Below are 20,712 nucleotides of genomic sequence, written 5' to 3'. Positions count from 1 at the left end.
TATCAATGTTTTTGAAGTACTAAAAGATGGTAGAATCCAACCATAAAAAGATTTGTGTTTCATTCATGAAAACAGTGTACAATCAAGACAACTAAAAAATCGTTGAAGCTACCAAGGCTAAAACATGTTTCATTTGGTAATAAAATTCCTAATTCTAAGATATTTCTTCTTTGCATAAGTGTTTCATAGTGTTCATAGAGTATGCACAATCCATCAAAGCTTAGGGAAAACTGTTTCATCATCAGCATTCGCCCAAAGCAGGACTTAAATATTTTCAAATTCAAATTTGGGTGTCTAAAACTATCAACACAACAAAAATTGAGAATATTTCCAAACGGGAACTCCGAAAAAGATTGATAGTATCCTCTATATTTCAACCTACTGCCACCACATTACAACTACGATCTTTAGTGGCGCCACGACGGATTCTTAACATTCTCGATTCTGGAAAATATTCTTAATCCAAATACATTGGTAAAGTCCTCAAAATTTCTAGATTGCGAAATATTCTTAACGTATTAGTTGATGTCGCTAGATTTTACTATTGCGATCATTTTAAACTATTTTGTGAGTTTGGTTGTGGTGAAAATCCTGTCCAAACCTGATGAGCAGATTTTCCATGAGCCATGAAATTTTCCCATATCAGCAGTGCTACGGAGTCATGACAAAAATCTATTCAGAGACGTGTCCTGGAATGCCAGAATACCACCGAAAACGGTTTTGAAAATATTTTTTTTGATCGGCAAAAGAAAATTTTATTAATCTCCGCAAGATTACAAAGATTAAAATGACAAGGGCAATTGAAAAGATTTCGAAAATACAACCAGAACGGTTTTGGAAACCAAGAAAAATTTGGAGCTCCAGTCCTCACAAAAGGGCTAGACAAGGAAAATATTGGAGCTCCAAAGCAGAACCGATGATACTGCTTACTTATCATAGCACTACGTCTAACATAGTTTAATGAGACTTTGTTTTGTTTTCAACTTGCTTCAGTGCTCCAATATATGCATGCACTTGGAAATTTCATCCCTCAGCCTTCTTCCTCAACGAAATTTAAGCGTGCTAAAGTAGCCTTGAATGCACGATTGTGGACCTTCCTTGTAAGGCCGATTGAAGGAATATTGCATTCTCTGTCACAATCACTACTGTCTCCTTTGTGCGGTGCTGCATCTGTTTAGAAAGGTGATGGTGAAGAAGTGCAATATCCCAATGTTCAACTTGGGCTTAACTGCTAAGTATTTTTGGCTATGTTGTTAAAGACTTGCAAAAGATTATCGGGTCAGCAAATGGCGGGTCGTTAAAAGATTGAAGAGTATAATGTTGCGGCTAGCAAGTGAATGTCATCAACGAAATTGCACGATTTTGCAAGCTGAAGTGGACAAATTTAAATCCTTTCTGCTCCTACGGTTCTAGTTCGAAATTCACGATTGTTAAAGAGAAGTTGAGGTTAGCCTAGAGGGCAAGCTAATTGATGGACCAAAGCACATCACGATACGAGTTGAAATGCACCCATTTGACTGTCCAACATGCCTTTTTTATGTCGATTTCTCTCTTTTTTTGGCGATGTATTAAGTCGTTTCCACGATTGTACGTTAGCAAAACCGATTGTACAAAGTTTGACATTAAGAAGTCTCGAGGAATTGCGAACACGAAGTGCCAATGAGCACAGTGCGCCAGCCAGAAGAAGGACCTCTAATGCGCCCGGGGCGCAAATTAAATGCGCCTCAATCTACGGGGAAAAACCTGGTCGCGCCCGGGCGCACGCGAATTGTGCCTGAGGTGCATTGGCGCATCATATTACAATTCCTATACGAGATGTGAATTCTTTTGATATACTTAGAGATCAGTCATGACATTAAGGAGAGTACTGACTCAGAATTGGATCAAACCTTTACAAAAGCAATCTAATTCAACCATTTAAAAGCCCTCGTTCAAGCAAACAGCCTGTAACTCTGATGTCCTTTGCACCATTTCAACATCAATTATAACATCATTGTTCCTTTTTTCTATAACTGGATGCCCGAGCAAATTTCATGCAACTCGACTAATTCCGAGACCCTTAAGTTAACGACCGGGCAAATGGTTAAAACCACGGAAAATTTTACTAGCTTCTCTTATTAAACATAACAAAAGAGTGATTTCGCTTAGTTCTCATTGTACTTATCTAACGTAGTTGAATTAGACCGTACCTTGTTTCCAACTTGCTTCAATGCTCTAGCGGACTTGGAAAACTCCATTCAATGGCTTCTTTTTGACCGAAATGTTATCGTTAAGGTAGGTTCGAAACACTCGATTTTGGACCTTTCATTTGTATGGACGATTGAAGGAATATCACATTCTCCCTCATCATCGGTAATATTACATTCGCTAATACTTCATCCATCTAAAAACGTGATAGACTCATCTAGTGTTTTTCTACCATTTCTCAAGAACTTTGATTGCCAAGAAGTACTGTAATTTCCCGATGTTTAATTTGCTCCGTATATTGATGGGTTAAAAGTTACCATGATGGTAGGTTGTCAAAGCCGATTGCGCAAAGTTTTAACATTATTTCGCAAGCTTAGAAGTCCCAAGTAATGGCGAACAAGAAGTCCCAAACCACGAGAACACACAAGAAGAATGATTTGGGTAAAATTTAACAAAGTGCGCCCCACCCGGGGTGCAGTACATCAAGAGAGAAAGCCTGTATGCGCCTGGGCCGCAACTTAAATGCGGCTGAGGCACATGCGATGTAGCAAATGGTTCTAATTCCTTTACTTTAGGATTGCAATCGAAAAGTGTGAGAGCCCATACATAAAGTAGACAGACCGTGCCTAGAACACATCAAAGACGATCCGTGCGAATCAAAAATAGGCTACGTAATTTTTTGATTCCATCAATTGGTCATGTACGTTTCTTCTCCTCTTCCTCAACCTGATCATACAGTCCATACACTGTGCACTCATGTTTAAATCCTACTCACTTTGTGAGTGTGTCCTATGGCACCCTAGCTAGCTAGTACCGCGAATATGCACGAATCAATCATCCCGATAGACCCCTCGAGAGCTTCTTCCACTGGTACTCCATTTCGATGTTGAACGAGAGCTTTTTGGGTACATAATCGGAGAGCGAATGAGTTCTTCGACACAATTGTTGTTACGCCCTGCCTTTTCTTTTACTAATATTTATATTTTCCGTGGTGAGAATTGGGTTTTATGGCGTGGGCCCTAATAATTATTTTTTTTAAAGTGATGTTTGATATAATTTTCATCGGCGCTATTGTGGTTATGAGGGCACAAGTCTAATCACTGGCGGACGCATATGGTGACAAGAGGAGTCAAGTGACCCCACTGGATGAAAATTCCCCATGTAAATGTATATAGATTTTGGATATTTTTGTAATTTTGCCCTAAGACCTATCCTCTCCTCACGTCTCTCCTTTATATCTTGCCCCAAATGGTCTTGAAAAATTACAAGCTTGCCCAACTTTTCACCCGTTGTCTTTTTGCTTTTTGTGGTCCCACCCACCTTTCCAATCAGTGACTCTCTCTCTCTCTCTCTCTCTCTCTCTCTCTCTCTCAATAAGGGAAAAATGGGCAAGAATAGTTTCTCTATTTCTAGATAAAAAACTGAAAGTTTTCAGAGTTTTCTTTACTCAAAGTGCACTGTCTATCTTTATCTCTCTCCCATCTTTTTGCAAAACAAGACTTTGATTATTATGAGGTAAAACCTAAAAGTTGGCCTTTGAGGGAAAATTTGATTTTTTCCTTAGATTGTGACTTTATTTGTGTGTGTGTGTGTGAATGGTTTTTTTTTTTTTTTGAAATTGTAGATTGTAAAACTTGATTGGATTGTGCATTAACAATTTAAAGTAAACATTATATGGAATCCTAAAAAATAGACTTCATTAAAATTCAATTGCCCATGAACCATGATTCTATGATCAGGTAAATAATCTAAACCCTAGGTTATAATTTAAAATAAAAAATCTAGATCAATTTGAGACAAAATTGATTATGATTGTGACTTCTTTTTTTGTTCTGCTTTTGGAATTGTACAATTGTATTTTGGGGAAATTGATTGAGTTGTGAATTAATTGCATTGTAGGCAAGTTTTTTCCCCAACGTTTCATAATAACTATGCAAGAGTTCTTCTTTTCTTCAGTTTTATTTTACTACCAAACCTTCAACTTGCATTGGTTCAATATAATGTCAGACTTTGAATTTTGTCTACCTAGTTGGATCGTACCATTAATCCAATCTAAGCAAACTTTTTAAAATTAGGATAAACATAGGTCCTATTAAAGTTTGTTAACATTTTAAATTTTTTCTATAACTATGGAGAGTTATTTTAAAAGGAAGGAACCATCACAATTATCAATTTCTACAAGTCACAATGAGCCTTTGTGTATCAAGATATTTGACCCCAGTGATAAGAAATCCTGGGTCCGCCCCTGAGTCTAATTATTAAATTATGTGGTTAGCCAATCTTATTTAGAATACGTTAGTTTGCTATATAGCTATAGTATAGAGAGTAGTGGGTAGTTTTACAAAGTTAAGAGTTATTTTTACCATGTAGGGTTTTTATTTGGAGAGAACGTTTGAGATAAGAGATTGAGAGAACTTTTGAGAGAGAGAGCTGCTGCAGCCGGAGGAGATTTCCGATGGGTTCACTTGAGGTAATTATGTTCTTCGTCTCTCTTTGTCTCCTCTTTTAAGAAAACATTGGGTTCATGAATTGAGCATTGGTATGGAATTTATATATTGGATTTTATTAGTGGTTGTGAGTGTATTGGGAGAGAGAGTGTGTTCGTGGCTCGGTAATCGTACGTTGTGAGTCGGGTGGAGGCGTGCATGTGCTATCATGGTCTGTGTAAAATGGGTGAGATCGTGGTCGATCGAGTGTTGTGTGGCGTGGGAAATAATGGCCAAGTGTGGGGCTATGAATTTGGTTATTCACAGTGGGGAAGGGAACGACCAAATGGCCTTGGGCCAAGATTGTGTCTTATACGAACATGTCGTGTGTGGACAAATTGATTTTTGGAAGAAAAAGGTGGCTGCATGAGAGGCATACGGTTGGAATTGAAATTAAAGTTTGGGTTTTATAGTTTCGGTTTGGTACTGAATTAGTTAGCTAGATTGGGGGTTGGGTAATTCATTGATACATTATTTCCTAGTTAGTACTTGGCCAGCGTAGTATTCATATTGGTTAATTATTTCGTAATATTCTTTTTATCCAGGTTAACTTCATTTCGTGTTGTTCGGTTAGATTACCTTTGGCCCCAAGTGAGTAGTTAAGTATGTTACGTATTTTCGAAAGATCCCTGTGTCCCTTAAAAGTATTTCCTTCAGAAATTTATATGAATGCTATTCGGAAACTCAAAACTATTTATAAGTTGTTCTATGAATTAGCATGCGATGATTTTTCTGAGATCAATTGATAATATTTTTTTTGGTGAGATCTTGGTGGATATTAATGGGAACATTTATTTCGGAAGTCCAAGGAACTTATTCCTTCTCGTGTTGGTGACCCTGGCCATTAGGGAAAAGACCGTGTTAGGCCGGTGACCCTAGTGCTCAACGGCTTTCTTTCGCCAGATCGTCTTAGAGAAAAGTACCACGGGCTGCCAACCCTGGTGACTCTAAGTTCGATATTGGATCCAATTCTGATGAGATTTATTTTGGCTATGGTACTGTTTGATTGTTGTTCCCCATTGTTGATGGAGTTATTATTGTGATCACCACTAAGAATGTTCATTGGTTAAAGGCTTATTGATTAATTTATTATTCTGCTGGACACCTCGTATGCCAAATTATGATTTAATGGTAAATTATTTTAATCCCCGCTTTCAACTTTATTTATTATACATACTTGCTATTCACTGAGCTCGTCAACTGACGGATTTATTCCAACTTCTCTTTCAGGCAAGTTGGGGATTTAGGCAAGGACTCTGGCGGCATCTCGGGGATTTCTTTTGTTCGACCTCCTTAGGGTGTCTCATCTTAGTTTTATTTTAATAAATCGCTTCCGCATTCGAGACAATTGTCAGATAACGACTCCTCTTTATTATTGTTGGATCTCTGGCTATTGATTGGTTCATGGAATGGTTGTGCCCCATACTTTTTGTTGAACTTAATTGGTTGGAGTTGTTCTTAATAAATAAAAAAATGTTGACCGTTTATTAGTGCATTGCCTTGGTTTTTAATCAAATTAATTTCTTTTTAGGCTGCATGTTCTATGAGTTTCAGTCTTGTGGTTCATGGCCGGTCACTTCCCATTTTGGGGTGTGACAATTGTACAACTCTGCGAGCCCTACCAACCCAGTTATGATAGTCTCTCTATAGTGCCTCCGGAACTAGGGCTCGGACAGTCGACCGAGCCATGTTGCACCGAGCGAGCATGAGGATACCCGCCCGCTACTCGGTATAAGAATCTGAGGGATCGCAACGCCACCCTCGGAATGTCGCTCAGTAAGGGGGTCCGGTCGGGCCTCTGTTGCACCATTAGGGCACGAAGTATACCCGACCCCGACTCCTCGAGGCCGCCTAAAGGAATACAGTTATGCCCGGAGGGCCCCATATAGTTACGCGAGGAGAATAATCATTGGGGTTTGACCTGGCCATGTGCTCCATAACCGCTTTATCCCATTCATCACATTTGACATCACTCGAGGCGATTACCCGAGCGTACCCTCCACGTATTAGCTTGGAGGCCAAGCAAAGCCAGGTCTATAAATACAAAAAGGGACTCTAACCTAGAGATGTATGTCATTCTACCCTAACCCTAACCCTATACACTTCTCCCTACATCTAACTTGATCGTCAAAGGGTCATTGGGCTTCCACAGCCCTAGTGACTTATTGCAGGTTAGGTGGCAGTCGCGCGGAGCGGCGGAGGAAGGAGTTGGAACCAACCCACGGTCAAGATCCCAATAAATCAAACCCCAACAAATAAAAGCCTTTCAAAGGCCGAACATGCATCTCTAAATTTTCAGCCAAGGCCTATCAATCATTAAGTAGGCTTTATTAGAGTTTTACCAGGCCTTTTTCGCAGAAGTGGAGGCCTTTATTTCATTATCTAGGCCTGATCAAATATTATACGCAATCCAAGTACGAGGTTGGGCCTACCAATATATTTGTAGTCCTTGCTAGCTTTTCATGGTTCAGGCCTGAACACAAGCCTAATATTGGTGTAAACAAGCCTTTAATCAGGTAAGGAGGCCCTTTAAGTTCTTTTTCTAGGCCTGAACCACCTTTTCAGGCATTTTAGCATATTTCAAGGCCTTATTGCCAAGCTTTTCATGGGTTTATAGCTTCTCTACAACCAGGCCTCATATTGGTATAAGCAGGCTTTTTTCCACAGAGATGAAGGCCTTTTGAGCTCTTTTAATAGGCCTGAGTAACTATCGTGAACATTCGAAGCAGTAGTTCAAGCTTGCCAAACATGGTTTTTAGGCCTCAAAACATGCCTCTATTAGCGTAAATAGGTCTAATAAGAAGCAATACTTATGAGCCTTGAGATTCAACTCTGGTAGAGGCATGAGCATCATCCAATCACTCTAAATAGCCCTAGAAGATACAGGTTGAGGCCTTTTATCTTTAAGGGAGGCCTTTAAAAGGCCTATCCAACCAAAAAAATAGTTGATAGACTCATTCCAAGGTCTGAATTTAGAGAATTTTGTCAAAGGCCTGAAGGAAGCATTGAAAAATGCCTAAAGCCTAATAAGTCCGTAGGCAAGGTAAACAAAAGAAGACAAGCTAAAATAAGAATCGAGGCCCGTTTGGATGCCAAAAATGGTTTTACTTTTCATACACGCCTTGATCCTAAAAGTAAAGAATCAAGGCGTGAAGGGGCATTGTTTCACCCATTTTTGGCCAAATTCTAAAAAGGAATTTGTTAAAGGATTAATGGCCCAAAATGTTATTTTGGGCCTTGGTAGAATTAGGCCTTGATTGAATTGGGCCTTTGGTAGAATTTAAAGTTGTCACAATTAAGCCGAATTGAGTTTGGAAGGGTTGAATAGAGTTTGAAATTTGATTAGGCCACATTAATTTTTGGAGCATGACCTAATTAGTCAAGGCCCAATTTTTTTTTTCAGATCTGGGCCCATTTTATGGCCTTGGCCCAACTAATTAAAGCCTGGACTAGTTTTTCAGGCCTATTTAGCCCAGTTAGGCCAAGATTCATTTTCAGGTTTGGGCCTAGTTTTTCAGATTTACTTAGGCCTGAAAATGAAGAAGTCAAGAAGGCCATAAGCAGCTTAGTCATTCTTGGGAAGCAAGCTAGTCACAAACAGCTCGAAGGCCTAGAATGTTCTCTCTAGCAAGTCTAAGCAAGTTGCTCACAAGTAGCTCAAGGCCTGAATGGCCACTAATCTTCAGGATGAAGCAAGGCTTGGGACAGATGGCAGCCATGCATGGAGACAGCCCAAGCAACTCGCAAGCAGCTCAGGCCGGCACAAGCAGCTCAAAGGCCTTGAAGGTTCTCTCTAACAACATACAAGCAGCTTATAAGCTGCTCAACCAGGCTTGGTGACTGAAGTTAAAGCATGTAGGAGGCAAAAGGAATGGCACAAGTCCCAATAAATTTCTTTTCCCTCATATCATTATATACTACAACACTTGAAATAGCAAGTGGGACCTCAAAAGGGACTCAAAAGCTAATATTATGGCAGAAAGGCCTGGAAAAACTTTGGCTTTTAACCTTGGTAGGCCCAAGGTTTTCTTTTCAGCAACTATTTAGGCATTTAAGCAGCTCTAGAGGGCTGGGGATTCTGCACAGCCGAAATTCCTTTTGCTTTTGGCAAGTTTTTATGCAGAAAGAGGATTATTAAGGCCCGAAACAGTTGCTTTCAGGCCTGAAACAAAACATGCTACTGGAGTTTTAGAGTATGGAGCAAGATATAGGGCCACGTGGCACTCATGCATTGATCTAGCTCAAGCAAGCCTAGAATGGACACTTGGCAGCTATGCATGAAGGCCTGTGGAACCAGCTCAAGCAGCTCAAGGCTTTGAACTTCTGCCTATAAATACCAGAATTGAAGGTCTTGGCAAAAGTCCCAGCACCAACAAGCCCAACGCTTACCAATCTTTCATTTTCCTTTACTTTCCATCAAACTATTTTACTATCTTTCAATCTAGCCCATCCTAGATCTTGTCTTTCATTTCCTTGTACCCAAACTTTGTTAAGCAGATTAATAAAGTTTGTTTTATCTTTATCTTCTAGTAAACTCTCACATTTTCATTTCCCATTTTCTAACAACGGTTAGAAAATTTTAAATCTTTATCCCAACAAGGCAAACCACGAACCATATCCGACCTCATCCCTTAGGTGGTACGCAATCCTTATATTAGAAGTTAGATCTGAGGCATTCAGGCCTTAGTACGAATTTGGACTGCAATCCAGTCGTGACACTCCCGCGACTCTAGTTTACTTAGTTTTGCTCGTTTTCGTGGAACACAAATACTGGCTTATTAAGTATTTTCTGACTGAAACTTTTGAGGATAACTACAATGACATTTTTCGGCTCATTAGATATTTGTTTCTTAGTATGCAGTTGGTGGGCGATTCTGTTTTGGTTGAGCTTGTCCAAAACTGATGTGCAGATTTTTATGAGCCATAAAATTCTCATATAGATGCCAAGTCTCAAATTCGAGTCCTTGGTGAAGTACTTGGAACTAGCACCCAACCAACCGGATGCTCTATCTGTTTTGCGCATTTGGTTGTGTGAGGTACTGGATGTTCTACGTGGTGTTTAGGCCTCTTTTGTGGTTGCTATATCCCCTCTCTTGGGATGGCTTCTCGTTCTATGCATTTTCTTCGTTATTATCAATGAAGTATCCTCTCATCTGGAAAAGAAAAAAAAAATGTTTGTGTTCTTAAAAGCCTCCCGGCACTTACAGAGTTTCCACAATTTTAAGCGAATTTCTTGCAATTTAGGACTCATTTGGTATGGATTGGGGAGAATTTAGAGTTGGTGGATTTGTGTCCATTCATGAGTTTTTGGGTTAACATTGACACTACTTCCTTAATTTCATAGTGTGTCTGATTATTTTTCTACCAATACTCTTTGTGATGATCTTGATCATTCAACCTCTACCTTTTCAACCTTACCCAAAAGGTATATATATCTTGAACAAACTTGGAAATGAGATTACTTGGAACGGTATATCTATCTAAGCTTAAGTTTAGCTTAAGCTTTTAGATGAGTGATAGTTAACAATCTAATAAGAAGAAGAACATCTGAATCAATAGGAGAAACAACTTGTTAGTGCATTTGACGGTTTCAAAGTCTTAGGGCTTCCTTACAAACAAGGTGAAGATAAACGCGGATTTTCTATGTACTTCTTTCTTCCGAATGCCAAAGATGGTCTTTCCGCTTTAATGGAGAAAGTGAGTTCCGAATCCGGGTTCTTGGACCGCCACTTGCCGTATCGAAGAGTAACAGTGGGTGAATTCGGGATCCCAAAATTTAAATTCTCTTTTGGCTTTCAAGTTTCTACAGTTCTGAAGGGATTAGGATTGGTTTTGCCATTTTCCAGTGGTGAAGGGCTGATAGAGATGGTGGACTCCCCTTCTGTTGGTCGAAAACTATACATTTCGAGCATTTTTCACAAAGCTTGCATTGAAGTTAATGAAGAAGGCACAGAAGCGGCTGCCGCTTCCGCTTGTGTCATGATCACGAGTTCTGTAAGGCCACAGGTGGTAGATTTTGTAGCCGACCACCCTTTCTTGTTCGTCATCAGAGAAGACATGACTAGTGTCACGGAGCTGAATTTCGCCTACAGATTCTGCCCGTGATGGCACCAAGTTTCCAGCAAGACTTGGTCTCAGCTAACACAGTAAAACACACACACACGAGTTTGAATGAAGTCTAGCACGCATACCATTTACAGGAACCCGTCCCAACCTTTTATTGCACCGACAATACAAGGAAAACACTTAGAGTACTAGACAGAACATCCCTCTGCCTTAGACTAAAAAATGCAGTGCCTATATAAGGCTACAATCAATAAAACGTGGCCACTAAGTAAAATGGGATCATGGGATGGCCCCATGATCTGCAGTTGACACCCCCAACTGCCCTAGGGTTGTGCTGGCACAGCCACAAGCTGCCAGCACATAGGAAAATAAAACTGTCTTGCAATAACTGCTAATAACTGCCCGATTCTGCTGGGGACACCTGTCCCTGCCTGCCAGCAACATGTGCAGAATGCAGTAACCGTCGATAACCGTTTTGCCTGATCCCAATCAAGGCTGCCTGGTCAATTTCGTGATCCAACCCAGCTCCAAATACTTAGCCGCTTTCTGATTGCGTTGTCCCACAAGCTAGCTTCCCGTTTGGCATCCATGCCCCAATAATCATCGGGCCTTCACGTGCATCCCAGCTGCCACTTGCCTAATGGACCAGTGCCGACACCAACCGACACCATCGAGTCACCTTGGAAAGACATGCCTGCCTCATGCCTAAGTTTCCACCGGTTGGCTAGGGTGCAAGGTGCCACCGCTAGCCAAGCTTAGCAAGCCTTGGAAATCAAGGTGCTAACAACTAGTGTGGTGCTCTTCATTAGCCAAGTGCTTAATCCCCTTATGGGTTGATTGAACCGGAGATGGAGTGAGATAAATTTGTACGTAGATGAAGCATTGAAGCATAACTAGTATTGAGTTCTTGGGGCTTTCTGGATTGACGTTTGCATTTCGTTTATAAATTTTGGCGGGGCAACGTTTGTATTTCGTTAATCCTGAAAACAGACCTGGTATACTAACGTTAATTTCTACTCTGTTTGGCTGCATGCAATATTCCCTCCAAAACGGGATTTGTGTCAACATTAACACGAGCAAGTTCTGTTTGGTTTACAAGTCGAGTGGAGTGCAGTTGGCTTTCCTTATATACTCCAATGCACGTGGGCAGGATTAGAATTAACGAACGACAAAAAAATAAAAAAATTCTGTTTGATTTTCTTGATGGCATTTTACGTTACATGGATGGGCATTTCTATCTGAACCCGAATGGGGATCGTTTTCGTCGGCCTGTTATAGAATTGAGGCAGGGACTGGGATTACGAACTGAGACCAGGTGCCACAAAACTCGTCCCAAATCCAACCCGATTACGAGACGGGACAGGGATGGACATTGGATTTATGGAATTGGGACAGTAACGGATACCGTTTAATGTGTTTCTCAAAACGCATTTATCTATAAAAATATGGTTTTTATCTAGTGTTGTAAAAAAAAATTAAGCTCATTTTTTAAAAGATGAATGTATGTCTATCTGATTAACATGAATTTTGGTGTGTCTATCTAAAATACCAATGTTCCCAATTATCAAACCGTACCAGAAAGCACCCGGAAACGGATTGGACAGGACCGTTTAGCCCCTTAAAGGGACTGGACATACACTTTTCATTGTTTAGTTTCTAGAAAAATAGAAGGGGAAAATTTTCTTAAGACAAATTCAATTTTCTCTTCAACTTTTTTTTCTAAATTTTCCTTTAATTTTATTATTTTCTCTATTCCCCTTTCCTTTTCCTAAGTTCCAAATGATTCGGATTCGGATCCTCTGCGAGGATTTTCCCTAATAAAAAGAACAAAAGTGCTACACACACAACGGTTGTGTAAAACATAACACACAACTAATCTCTAGCCGTCCATTGCTGTAATAAATGGTCAGGATTCATTCAAATTCTTTCCCATAAAAGTTTAACTTTTTCTTGGAAGGGTTTTTTTAAAATCTAGACCGTCCAAATACATCTGGACGGTCAGAATTACGCACACAATCAACATAACGGTTGTACAAATAGCATTTTTGTAAAAGGAAAAGTTTCTAGAGGATTTGGATCCTTTGCGAGGATTTTCCCTAGTAAAAGGAAAAGTTTCTAAAGGATTCAGATCTTCTGCGAGGATTTTCCCTAATATAATCCTTGCCTTTCCAAAAAAAAAAGCCTTGTTACTTGGTTCACACCCAATTGAAGTTTCTTTTTCTAAAATATTGCCTAAGCTTAATTACTCCTAATTTCCTTAGCATTGACGTGTAAGAAATTCTCAAACTATAGACTTCTTTCCAAACCTAAATTCTTCAACCAAGAATCACCAAACTTCTGCCGCCACACATCTCACAAGTGCACCTCCTTAGGAATTAATTGTTATTTATTTGTCAAGATTTCTTCCAAATCTGACTTCGGCCTCTCTCTCTCTCTCTCTCTCTGCAATATCCATCTCGCTCCTCCAACAAACTCTCTTCCACAAGATGGTCAAGAGAAAAAGAAACTCCCTTCCACAACTCCCAAACAATACGGACCTGAAACAATTGATTAGAAATCAAACCGATGTCTCCCTATCCTTCGCAAAACAAATACTATCTCAATCCGCATCCAAGGACTCGAACCTTGTCTTCTCTCCCCCTTGATCCACGTCGTTTTGGGCTTGATCGCAGCCGGATCTAATGGCCCAACCCAATCCCAAGTACTCTCTCTCCTCAACTCCGAGTCCACCGACGACCTCAACTCTCTCTCCTCCCATCTCTCCCTTGTCTTCGCGGATGGCGGGCCCACTGGCGGCCCAAAGTTGTCGTTCGCTAACGGGGTTTGGGTGGACCAGTCGCTTTCTTTTAAACCCTCTTTCAAAGAGGTGGTCGATACTGTTTATAAAGCGGCTTTGAATCATGTCGATTTTCGGACTAAGGTCGGTTAGTTATTTCTCTTGGACAATTATGTTGTTGTGTATTCTTGCAGCTGTCTGCAGGTTAGCCGAATTAGCCGAGTAGTGGTTTATAAATATAAAATATAACTCAGCTGGTCTTATTTATTAGGCGAGCAAATTAATCTCAAACGTGTTTTAAGGTGGGTTTGGATTAAAAAGTTGAGTGACTTATTTTTTTGTTCTTACTCAAATTTTTTTTGCATTTGTTTGTTTTGTATCAAACTTTAGTGATTTATTGATTCGTCTCGACGAGAGGAATCAGAAAAATAAAAAATTTTGATCGAAACTCATAATTTTTTGAATAAAGACAAAAATAAGTCAATAAGTCAGTTTTTTTTTATACTTATTCTTGTCTTTTTGAAAAATTATGAGTTTCGATCAAAAAATTTTACTTTTCCAATTCCTCACGTCGAGACAAATTAATAAATCACAAAAGTTTGATGCAAAACTAACAAATGCAATTTTTTTTAAATAAAGGTAAAAAAAAGAAGTTATTGTTCTACTTTCAAATCCAAATGAAGCCTTAATTGCGTCGATTCTAAGGAGTTTGAATTTCTAAGACAACAAGAGGAGTAGCTTGCATGTAAAAGTCTAGTTTGAAAATAGCTTCTGCAACAAAGTTTGGGAAAATGACGGCCAAGGACGTGTTTGATGATTAATACCCGTCAAGAACATTTTCAGTATTAACAAATGTTCACAGCATATTCTTTGCGGGTATTAATTATCAAAACACGTCATGGGCCGTAATTTTCCCTTTGAGTTTTTAGGGGGTTGTGTTCCAAAAGGCTTCGCGGGAAATTTTGTACGTACATTGACAAGTGTAAGTGTTCAACTACACTTTCAGAGGGTTCATGATACCAAGCAAGAGACTTGTCCAATTAGAATGCGCGCAATAGTATATGCGTACCCAAATGATAGTCCTCTAGCTACTAAAAGTTGTCAAATCAGATAAAATAAATAAATAAAGGGCTTATGTTGATAATGTTTTAAATTTTTGCGCACCAAATTAAACAATGAATAGAGATATCTAATTTTGTTTGAAGAAACTCAAAAAATCATTTAGGGAAGTAGTTTAGTTTTTAGTAAAAAATTACACGTTTTTTCGTAGAAGACTATCATTTTAGAACGGGGGAGTATACAACAGTGATCATCAAAGCTGATCGGGTCCATTTTCGGTGTTGTTTGGGTGATGCCAGGTCCAGTAAGGGTAGATCATACATGTGCTAATCCTTTTTTCTGTTGATCATTGCGAAGGCTGTTGAGGTGACCAATGAAGTTAATCAATGGGCTGAAAAGGAGACCAATGGACTTATCAAAGAAGTTCTACCTTTCAGTTCGGTCGACTCTTTAACCAGACTCATCTATGCAAATGCACTCTATTTCAAAGGAGCGTGGATTGAGAAATTCGACGCATCGAAAACCAAATACCAAGACTTCCACCTCCTGAATGGGAGTTCGGTTCGAGTACCTTTCATGACAAGTAAGAAGGACAAATTCGTTAGTGAATTTGACAGTTTCAAAGTCTTAAGGCTTCCTTACAAACAAGGTGAAGATGAACGCCGATTTTCTATGTACTTCTTTCTCCCAAATGCAAATGATGGTCTTTCCACTCTAATGGAGAAAGTGAGTTCCGAATCTGGGTTCTTAGACCGCCACTTGCCGTGCCAGAAAGTAGAAGTGGGTAAATTTCGGATTCCAAAATTTAAATTCTCCTTTGGCTTCGAAGCTTCTCAAGTTCTGAAGGGATTAGGGTTGGTTTTGCCTTTTTCCCCTGGTGAAGCGGGGCTGACAGAGATGGTGGAATCCACTACTGTAAGTCAAGATATATACGTTTCGAGCATTTTCCACAAAGCTTTCATTGAAGTTAACGAAGAAGGCACAAAAGCGGCAGCCGCTTCCGCTTGTGTTATGACGTTGTGTTGTTTGGTAAGGAAGACAGATTTTGTGGCCGACCACCCTTTCTTGTTCGTCATTAGAGAAGACATGACTGGTGTGGTGCTCTTTATCGGCCAAGTGCTTAATCCCACCCCCGCTTACCCCATAAAAAGAAGGGGAAAAAAAGTGCTTAATACCCTTGTGGTTGATTGAACCCGATGCAGTGAGTTCTAATTTCTTCATTGATGTTTGCATTTCATTTTTTTAGGGGCATTGCAATATGTTTTTATTTCGTTAATGCTGAAAACATACCTGCTATGGTTATGGTGTGGGCAATATGTGACTTCTAATATTCCTTCATTTTCTTGTTTTGACATTATCTTTTCACTCGATTTTGGTTTCAATAGCTGACAGTAAATGGTACTCCCTCCGTCCTATATTCTTGGTTCTGTTTACTATTTGGGACCTCGAAAAAAATTTGGCTATATCTTTTGATTTATAATGTTTTGGAAAATGATTTTCACACTTTTCTTTTAACCATTCACTCTTTTTTCTTTTTTTTTTATGTACATGAATTTACAATATTTTTCTTAAATGTGTAAAAAAGTGTATTGAATAAAGGGCATAGTAAATTACTAAATTCAAGTGGATAATGAGAAGAAGAAAAAAAAAAAAGGGAGTGTAGATGGTTAAAAGGGGAGTGTGAAAATCAATTCCCAATGTTTTTTTATATCAAATATGAATTTTATTTGATAGTTCTCAAATAATTTTACTAAACAAAGTTTTTAAAATCGTAAAAAATATTATGAATTGCATGATATAGACGATTGTTTGAGACTTTGAGTGGAACAAAAAGTGAAACATGACTAAGAATATGGGACGGAGGGAGTATTGTAATAGCTGTTGATATATGGCATTTGTGTTTCAGGATAGTGAACTGCAAAACTTTTTCTGCAATTGATGATACATCTCGTGTAAATCAAGTGTGAAGTTATGTTGACAATCTTTCAAATTAAAATTCAATGTTTTGAATGATATCAGTAGACACTCAAGAACAATAGTGCGTTGATTAACATTTTAAATTAGTTTTAAATATTCATTCGACTTGTGTTGTGAAATTTTAATGCATGTAAGCGCACAAATAGATCATATCGAAGTATCGTTATGCAAATGCAAGGTTGAAACCACGGAGACTTGTGATTTTTATAGAAAAACTAAATAACCTTAAATCGATTGAACTCTAACCTTGTTAACAAAAGCTGTGATTGATTTGTAAACTAAAAATAAAACAAGCAATAGTAAAAATAAATAAATAAGCTGATTATTGAACAAACTTGATCAAAATAAAGTGACTAAGTTTCAGAATAAACACTCATGTATTCATAGCCGTCACTAACAAACTAAAAAGAGGTGACAACGATTATTCAATATATGAATCAAGCGTTCGAGAAATAAATAAAAAGTGTGCAAATATACTTAGTACAAAACATGAGGTTTCTTCCTCAACCCTAGTCTAAATGTCTAGCCTCTCATGAAATCTTTTTTTCTTTTTCTTTTTCTTGCACAACCGTGGCCTGAATTGTGATCGATGTCTTCTTCTTCTTCTTTTTTTAAACGGAATAGAATTTCCTAAGCATTCAAGTGCATGAAATTCTAAAACACCGGTGACTATAGACCTCTTTCCAAACCCAATTTCTTCAAGATCGATTTCATCCTTAAAGCATTGAATACGATTGGCAAATTCTCCACAATTCTCTCTCTCTCTCTCTCTCTCTCTCTCTCTCTCTCTCTCTCTCTGTGCAATCCTTCTCCGCCCCCGAACCAATTCTCTTCCACAAGATGGTCAAGAGAAAAAGAAACTCCCTTCCAACACTCCCAAGCGAAACGGAACTGAAACAATTGATTGGAAACCAGACCGACGTCTCCCTATCCTTCGCAAAACAAGTATATCTCAATCTGAATCCAAGGACTCGAACCTTGTCTTCTCTCCCCCTTGATCCACATCGTTTTGGGCTTGATTGCAACCGGATCCATAGGCCCAACCCAAGCCCAACTACTCTCTCTCCTCAACTCCGAGTCCACCGACAACCTCAACTCTCTCTCCTCCCATCTCTCCCTTGTCTCCGCTGACGGTGGACCCACTGGCGGCCCGTAGTTGTCGTTCGCCAATGGGGTTTGGGTGGACGAGTCGCTTTCTCTTAAGCCTTCTATCAAAGAGGTGGTAGATATTGTTTATAAAGCGGCTTTGAATCATGTCGATTTTCAGACTAAGGTCGGTCATTACTATTGCACAATTGTGTTGTTACGTTTTTTTTTTTTTTTTGCAGCTGTATGTAGGTTAGCGGAATGAGCCGAGCAGTGGTTTAAAAATTGTAACTCTGCTCATCTTGTTAGTCAACTAGTGAGTCAATCTTGAAGGTGTTTTAATCGCGTCGATCATGAGCTGAGATGATTCTAAGAACTTTAAATTTCTAAGACACCAAGAGTACGTAGTAGCCCGTTTGATAATAGATAGCTTGAATTTGTTGGGGTTTTAGATCTAAAGATGCTTGGTGGCAAATATCGTACAAAGAAACAATGACAAAAATCAACTAGATAGTGGACTTTACGAGGGTTCATGACACCAAACAAGTGACTTGTCTAGTTAATATGCATAATACTCCATACATCTCAAAATGATACTCCTATATATAGTCTCTTATGAAAAGACTATAATTTTTATATAAAAAATTAAAGTACTTATGTTCATAATTTTTAAAAAATTTCGCACCAAATTGTAGAATTAATGGATTTCTTTAATTTGGTTCGAAGAAACTTGAAAAATCCAATACAAAAGTACTTTATTTATTTATCCAAAAGATCGCACATCTTTTTTTTTTGGGAACTATAATTTTGGAATGGAGAAAGTATCTAACAGTGACAATCAAAGCTAAGCGGGGGGTTCGAATGAACGCCCTGGTGCTAATGTAGCGCCGCCCTGTCCATTTCCATTTTCGGTGTTGTTTGGTTGATGCCTAGATCAGTAAGGGTTGATCATACCGTGCTAATCAATAAGTTTTCTGTTGATTATTGTGATGGTTATTGACGTGACCAATGAAGTGAATCAGTGGGCTGAAATGGAGATCAATGGGCTCATCAAAGAAGTTCTTCCTTCCGATTCAGTCGATGATTTAACTAAACTCATCTTTGCAAATGCACTCTATTCCAAAGGGGCGTGGACTGAAAAATTCCTTGCATCAAAAACCAAAAACCAAGAGTTTCACCTCTTGAATGGGAGTTCAGTTCAAGTTCCCTTCATGACAAGCAAGATTGTAAAAATGTAGCATGAATCGTATATGGATTAGAGTTTGCCCGTGCCTAACGCGTTTTGAATACAACTAAAATGAATTACGAAATTATTGACCACCTCCGCCAATGAAACTGATTTATACAGGAATATATTTTCTTAAATTAGGATCAAACAAATTTTTTTCTTACCCTTTGATTTGTTTAGTTCACTTAAAAACACACACACACCAAAAAAATTGAAATTGATCAACTAATAAACAAAAATATTTCTTACCTTTTTGTTTAGTTTACGACCTGCCTTGCACTAATTTATACATGAAATTTTATTACTTTCTATCTTCCCATAACAAAAGAGAGTTGGGATAGGAAAAGTTAGAGAAGATTTCGTCTTGCTTCGGAGGGAGAAAGTGCTAAGGTTTCAAAAATTACTTCTCTTTTTTATTTCAAAATCCAGCTCTTTTTTTTGCAATGAAATTTTATTGCTTTCTATCTTTCCATTATAAAAGAGAGTTGGAATAGGAAATGTTAGAGAGAATGCTAAGGTTTCAAAAATTAGTTCTCTTTCTTATTTCAAAATCCGGCTTTTTTTTTTTTTTGGCAATGAAATTTTATTACTTTATATCTTTCCATAACAAAAGAAAGTTGTAATAGAAAATGTTAGAGAAGATTGAAAATAAGATTTTTCAGCCTTAGGACTCCTCTCAGCCGTAGAATTTATGAAGGATAAGTTTGGGCCGTAAGATTTATGTACATATGATTCAAATATTGAGCTATTTTATTATATAGATGACTAATGTTTGTCCGTGCCTATGGTACTACCTACCCCAATTAGAATTGGAATTACCTTTTGAATCTTGATTGTGGCTCAAATTGATGGCATTTTTGTAATATATTTTTAAGATTGTGGGTGCTTTCTTGGAGACTTGGAGAGCACACATCAACCATTGGATCAAATGAATCTCAACCCTTCTAACAACATGTGTTTGTATGGGGCCCACACCCTTGTGTTTTATCCTTCTAACAACAAGTGTTTGTATGGGGCCCACACCCTTGTGTTTTATTATATAGATGGTTGGATTCAACAGCTTTTCTTGGGGCGGTCATCTTGAACTATAATCATGTTTATATACGTGTTTACACCCATTTTTGGTACTAAATCTTGGGTTAGCGCTGGAGAACCATTTAATTGAAATTCGATTAAATTGAGCCATGAATTAAGAGTTTAATAGGTTAAAATTAATGGGCTACGTATCAAAAAGCCCAATTACTTTTAATTTGAATGAGATATGGGACTTGGCCTCTTTGGACTTAGTTATTCGGATGAATTCTAAGAGGCCCATAGTGCATGAAGATTACTTGAGGTTCTGGAAGCATCTCATGCAAAAAGGAGGTGATTTTTTACATTTGAATAGGCTATTTAATTATTAAATTAAATGGCCAAGTATATTCTAATCTCTACGAAATGGCCAATGGGGTACCCATTATCTCTAGTAACCTCCCATGTGGGTGGCACAATCAACTGCCATTAACTACCCATGTTCTTTTATTTACCACGTAAAGAGGAAATGAAGGAGCCCATGACCCTTGTTAACTGCTAAAAACCTCCAGTAACTGCCATGTTCTGAGTTTTGCACGCGTGAAAGCTGAAGTGGGACACTTGTCATCATGGAGTGAAGGTTGAAAAATGCCGTGAAGAATATTTCGGCCTATAAATACAAGTTTCAAAGGCTTAATCCGGATCCACACACCAATCAAGCTCAACGCTTAAAATCAAAGCCTTCCTAACGAAGCAATTATCTCATCTCTCTCTCATTCTATCTCTTTTGTACCCTCAACTTTATTATTACGATATAGAAAAGTTATTTCGTGTCT

At 38.6% G+C, this 20,712-nt stretch overlaps 1 protein-coding gene and 1 pseudogene across 1 annotated transcript; both read left to right on the top strand.

The window, feature by feature from the left end:
* Positions 1-8,381: 8,381 nt before the first annotated feature.
* On the top strand, positions 8,382-10,778 carry LOC131333003 (serpin-ZX-like). Its single transcript, XM_058367302.1, has 4 exons — positions 8,382-8,509; positions 8,609-8,696; positions 9,614-9,709; positions 10,233-10,778. Exons 1-4 carry the CDS (start codon positions 8,382-8,384, stop codon positions 10,776-10,778), a joined length of 858 nt encoding a protein of 285 aa, XP_058223285.1.
* Positions 10,779-13,189: 2,411 nt separating this feature from the next.
* Positions 13,190-15,800, top strand: LOC131334107 (serpin-ZX-like; annotated as a pseudogene).
* Positions 15,801-20,712: the final 4,912 nt, after the last annotated feature.

This window comes from Rhododendron vialii, chromosome 7a (genome assembly GCF_030253575.1).
Source record: "Rhododendron vialii isolate Sample 1 chromosome 7a, ASM3025357v1".
NCBI classification, from domain to species: Eukaryota; Viridiplantae; Streptophyta; class Magnoliopsida; order Ericales; family Ericaceae; genus Rhododendron; species Rhododendron vialii.
Note: the sequence above shows the minus strand (reverse complement) of the source record. Positions and strands in the feature narration are given on the sequence as shown.

Excerpts from the sequence above, each read along its gene's own strand:
- LOC131333003 (XM_058367302.1), top strand. The coding sequence starts at position 8,382 with ATGGCAGCCATGCATGGAGACAGCCCAAGCAACTCGCAAGCAGCTCAG. Across the intron at positions 8,510-8,608 it reads AAGCTGCTCAACCAGGCTTG|CAAGTGGGACCTCAAAAGGG; the intron begins GTGACTGAAGTT and ends CACTTGAAATAG. Across the intron at positions 9,710-10,232 it reads TGCGCATTTGGTTGTGTGAG|GAGAAACAACTTGTTAGTGC; the intron begins GTACTGGATGTT and ends CTGAATCAATAG.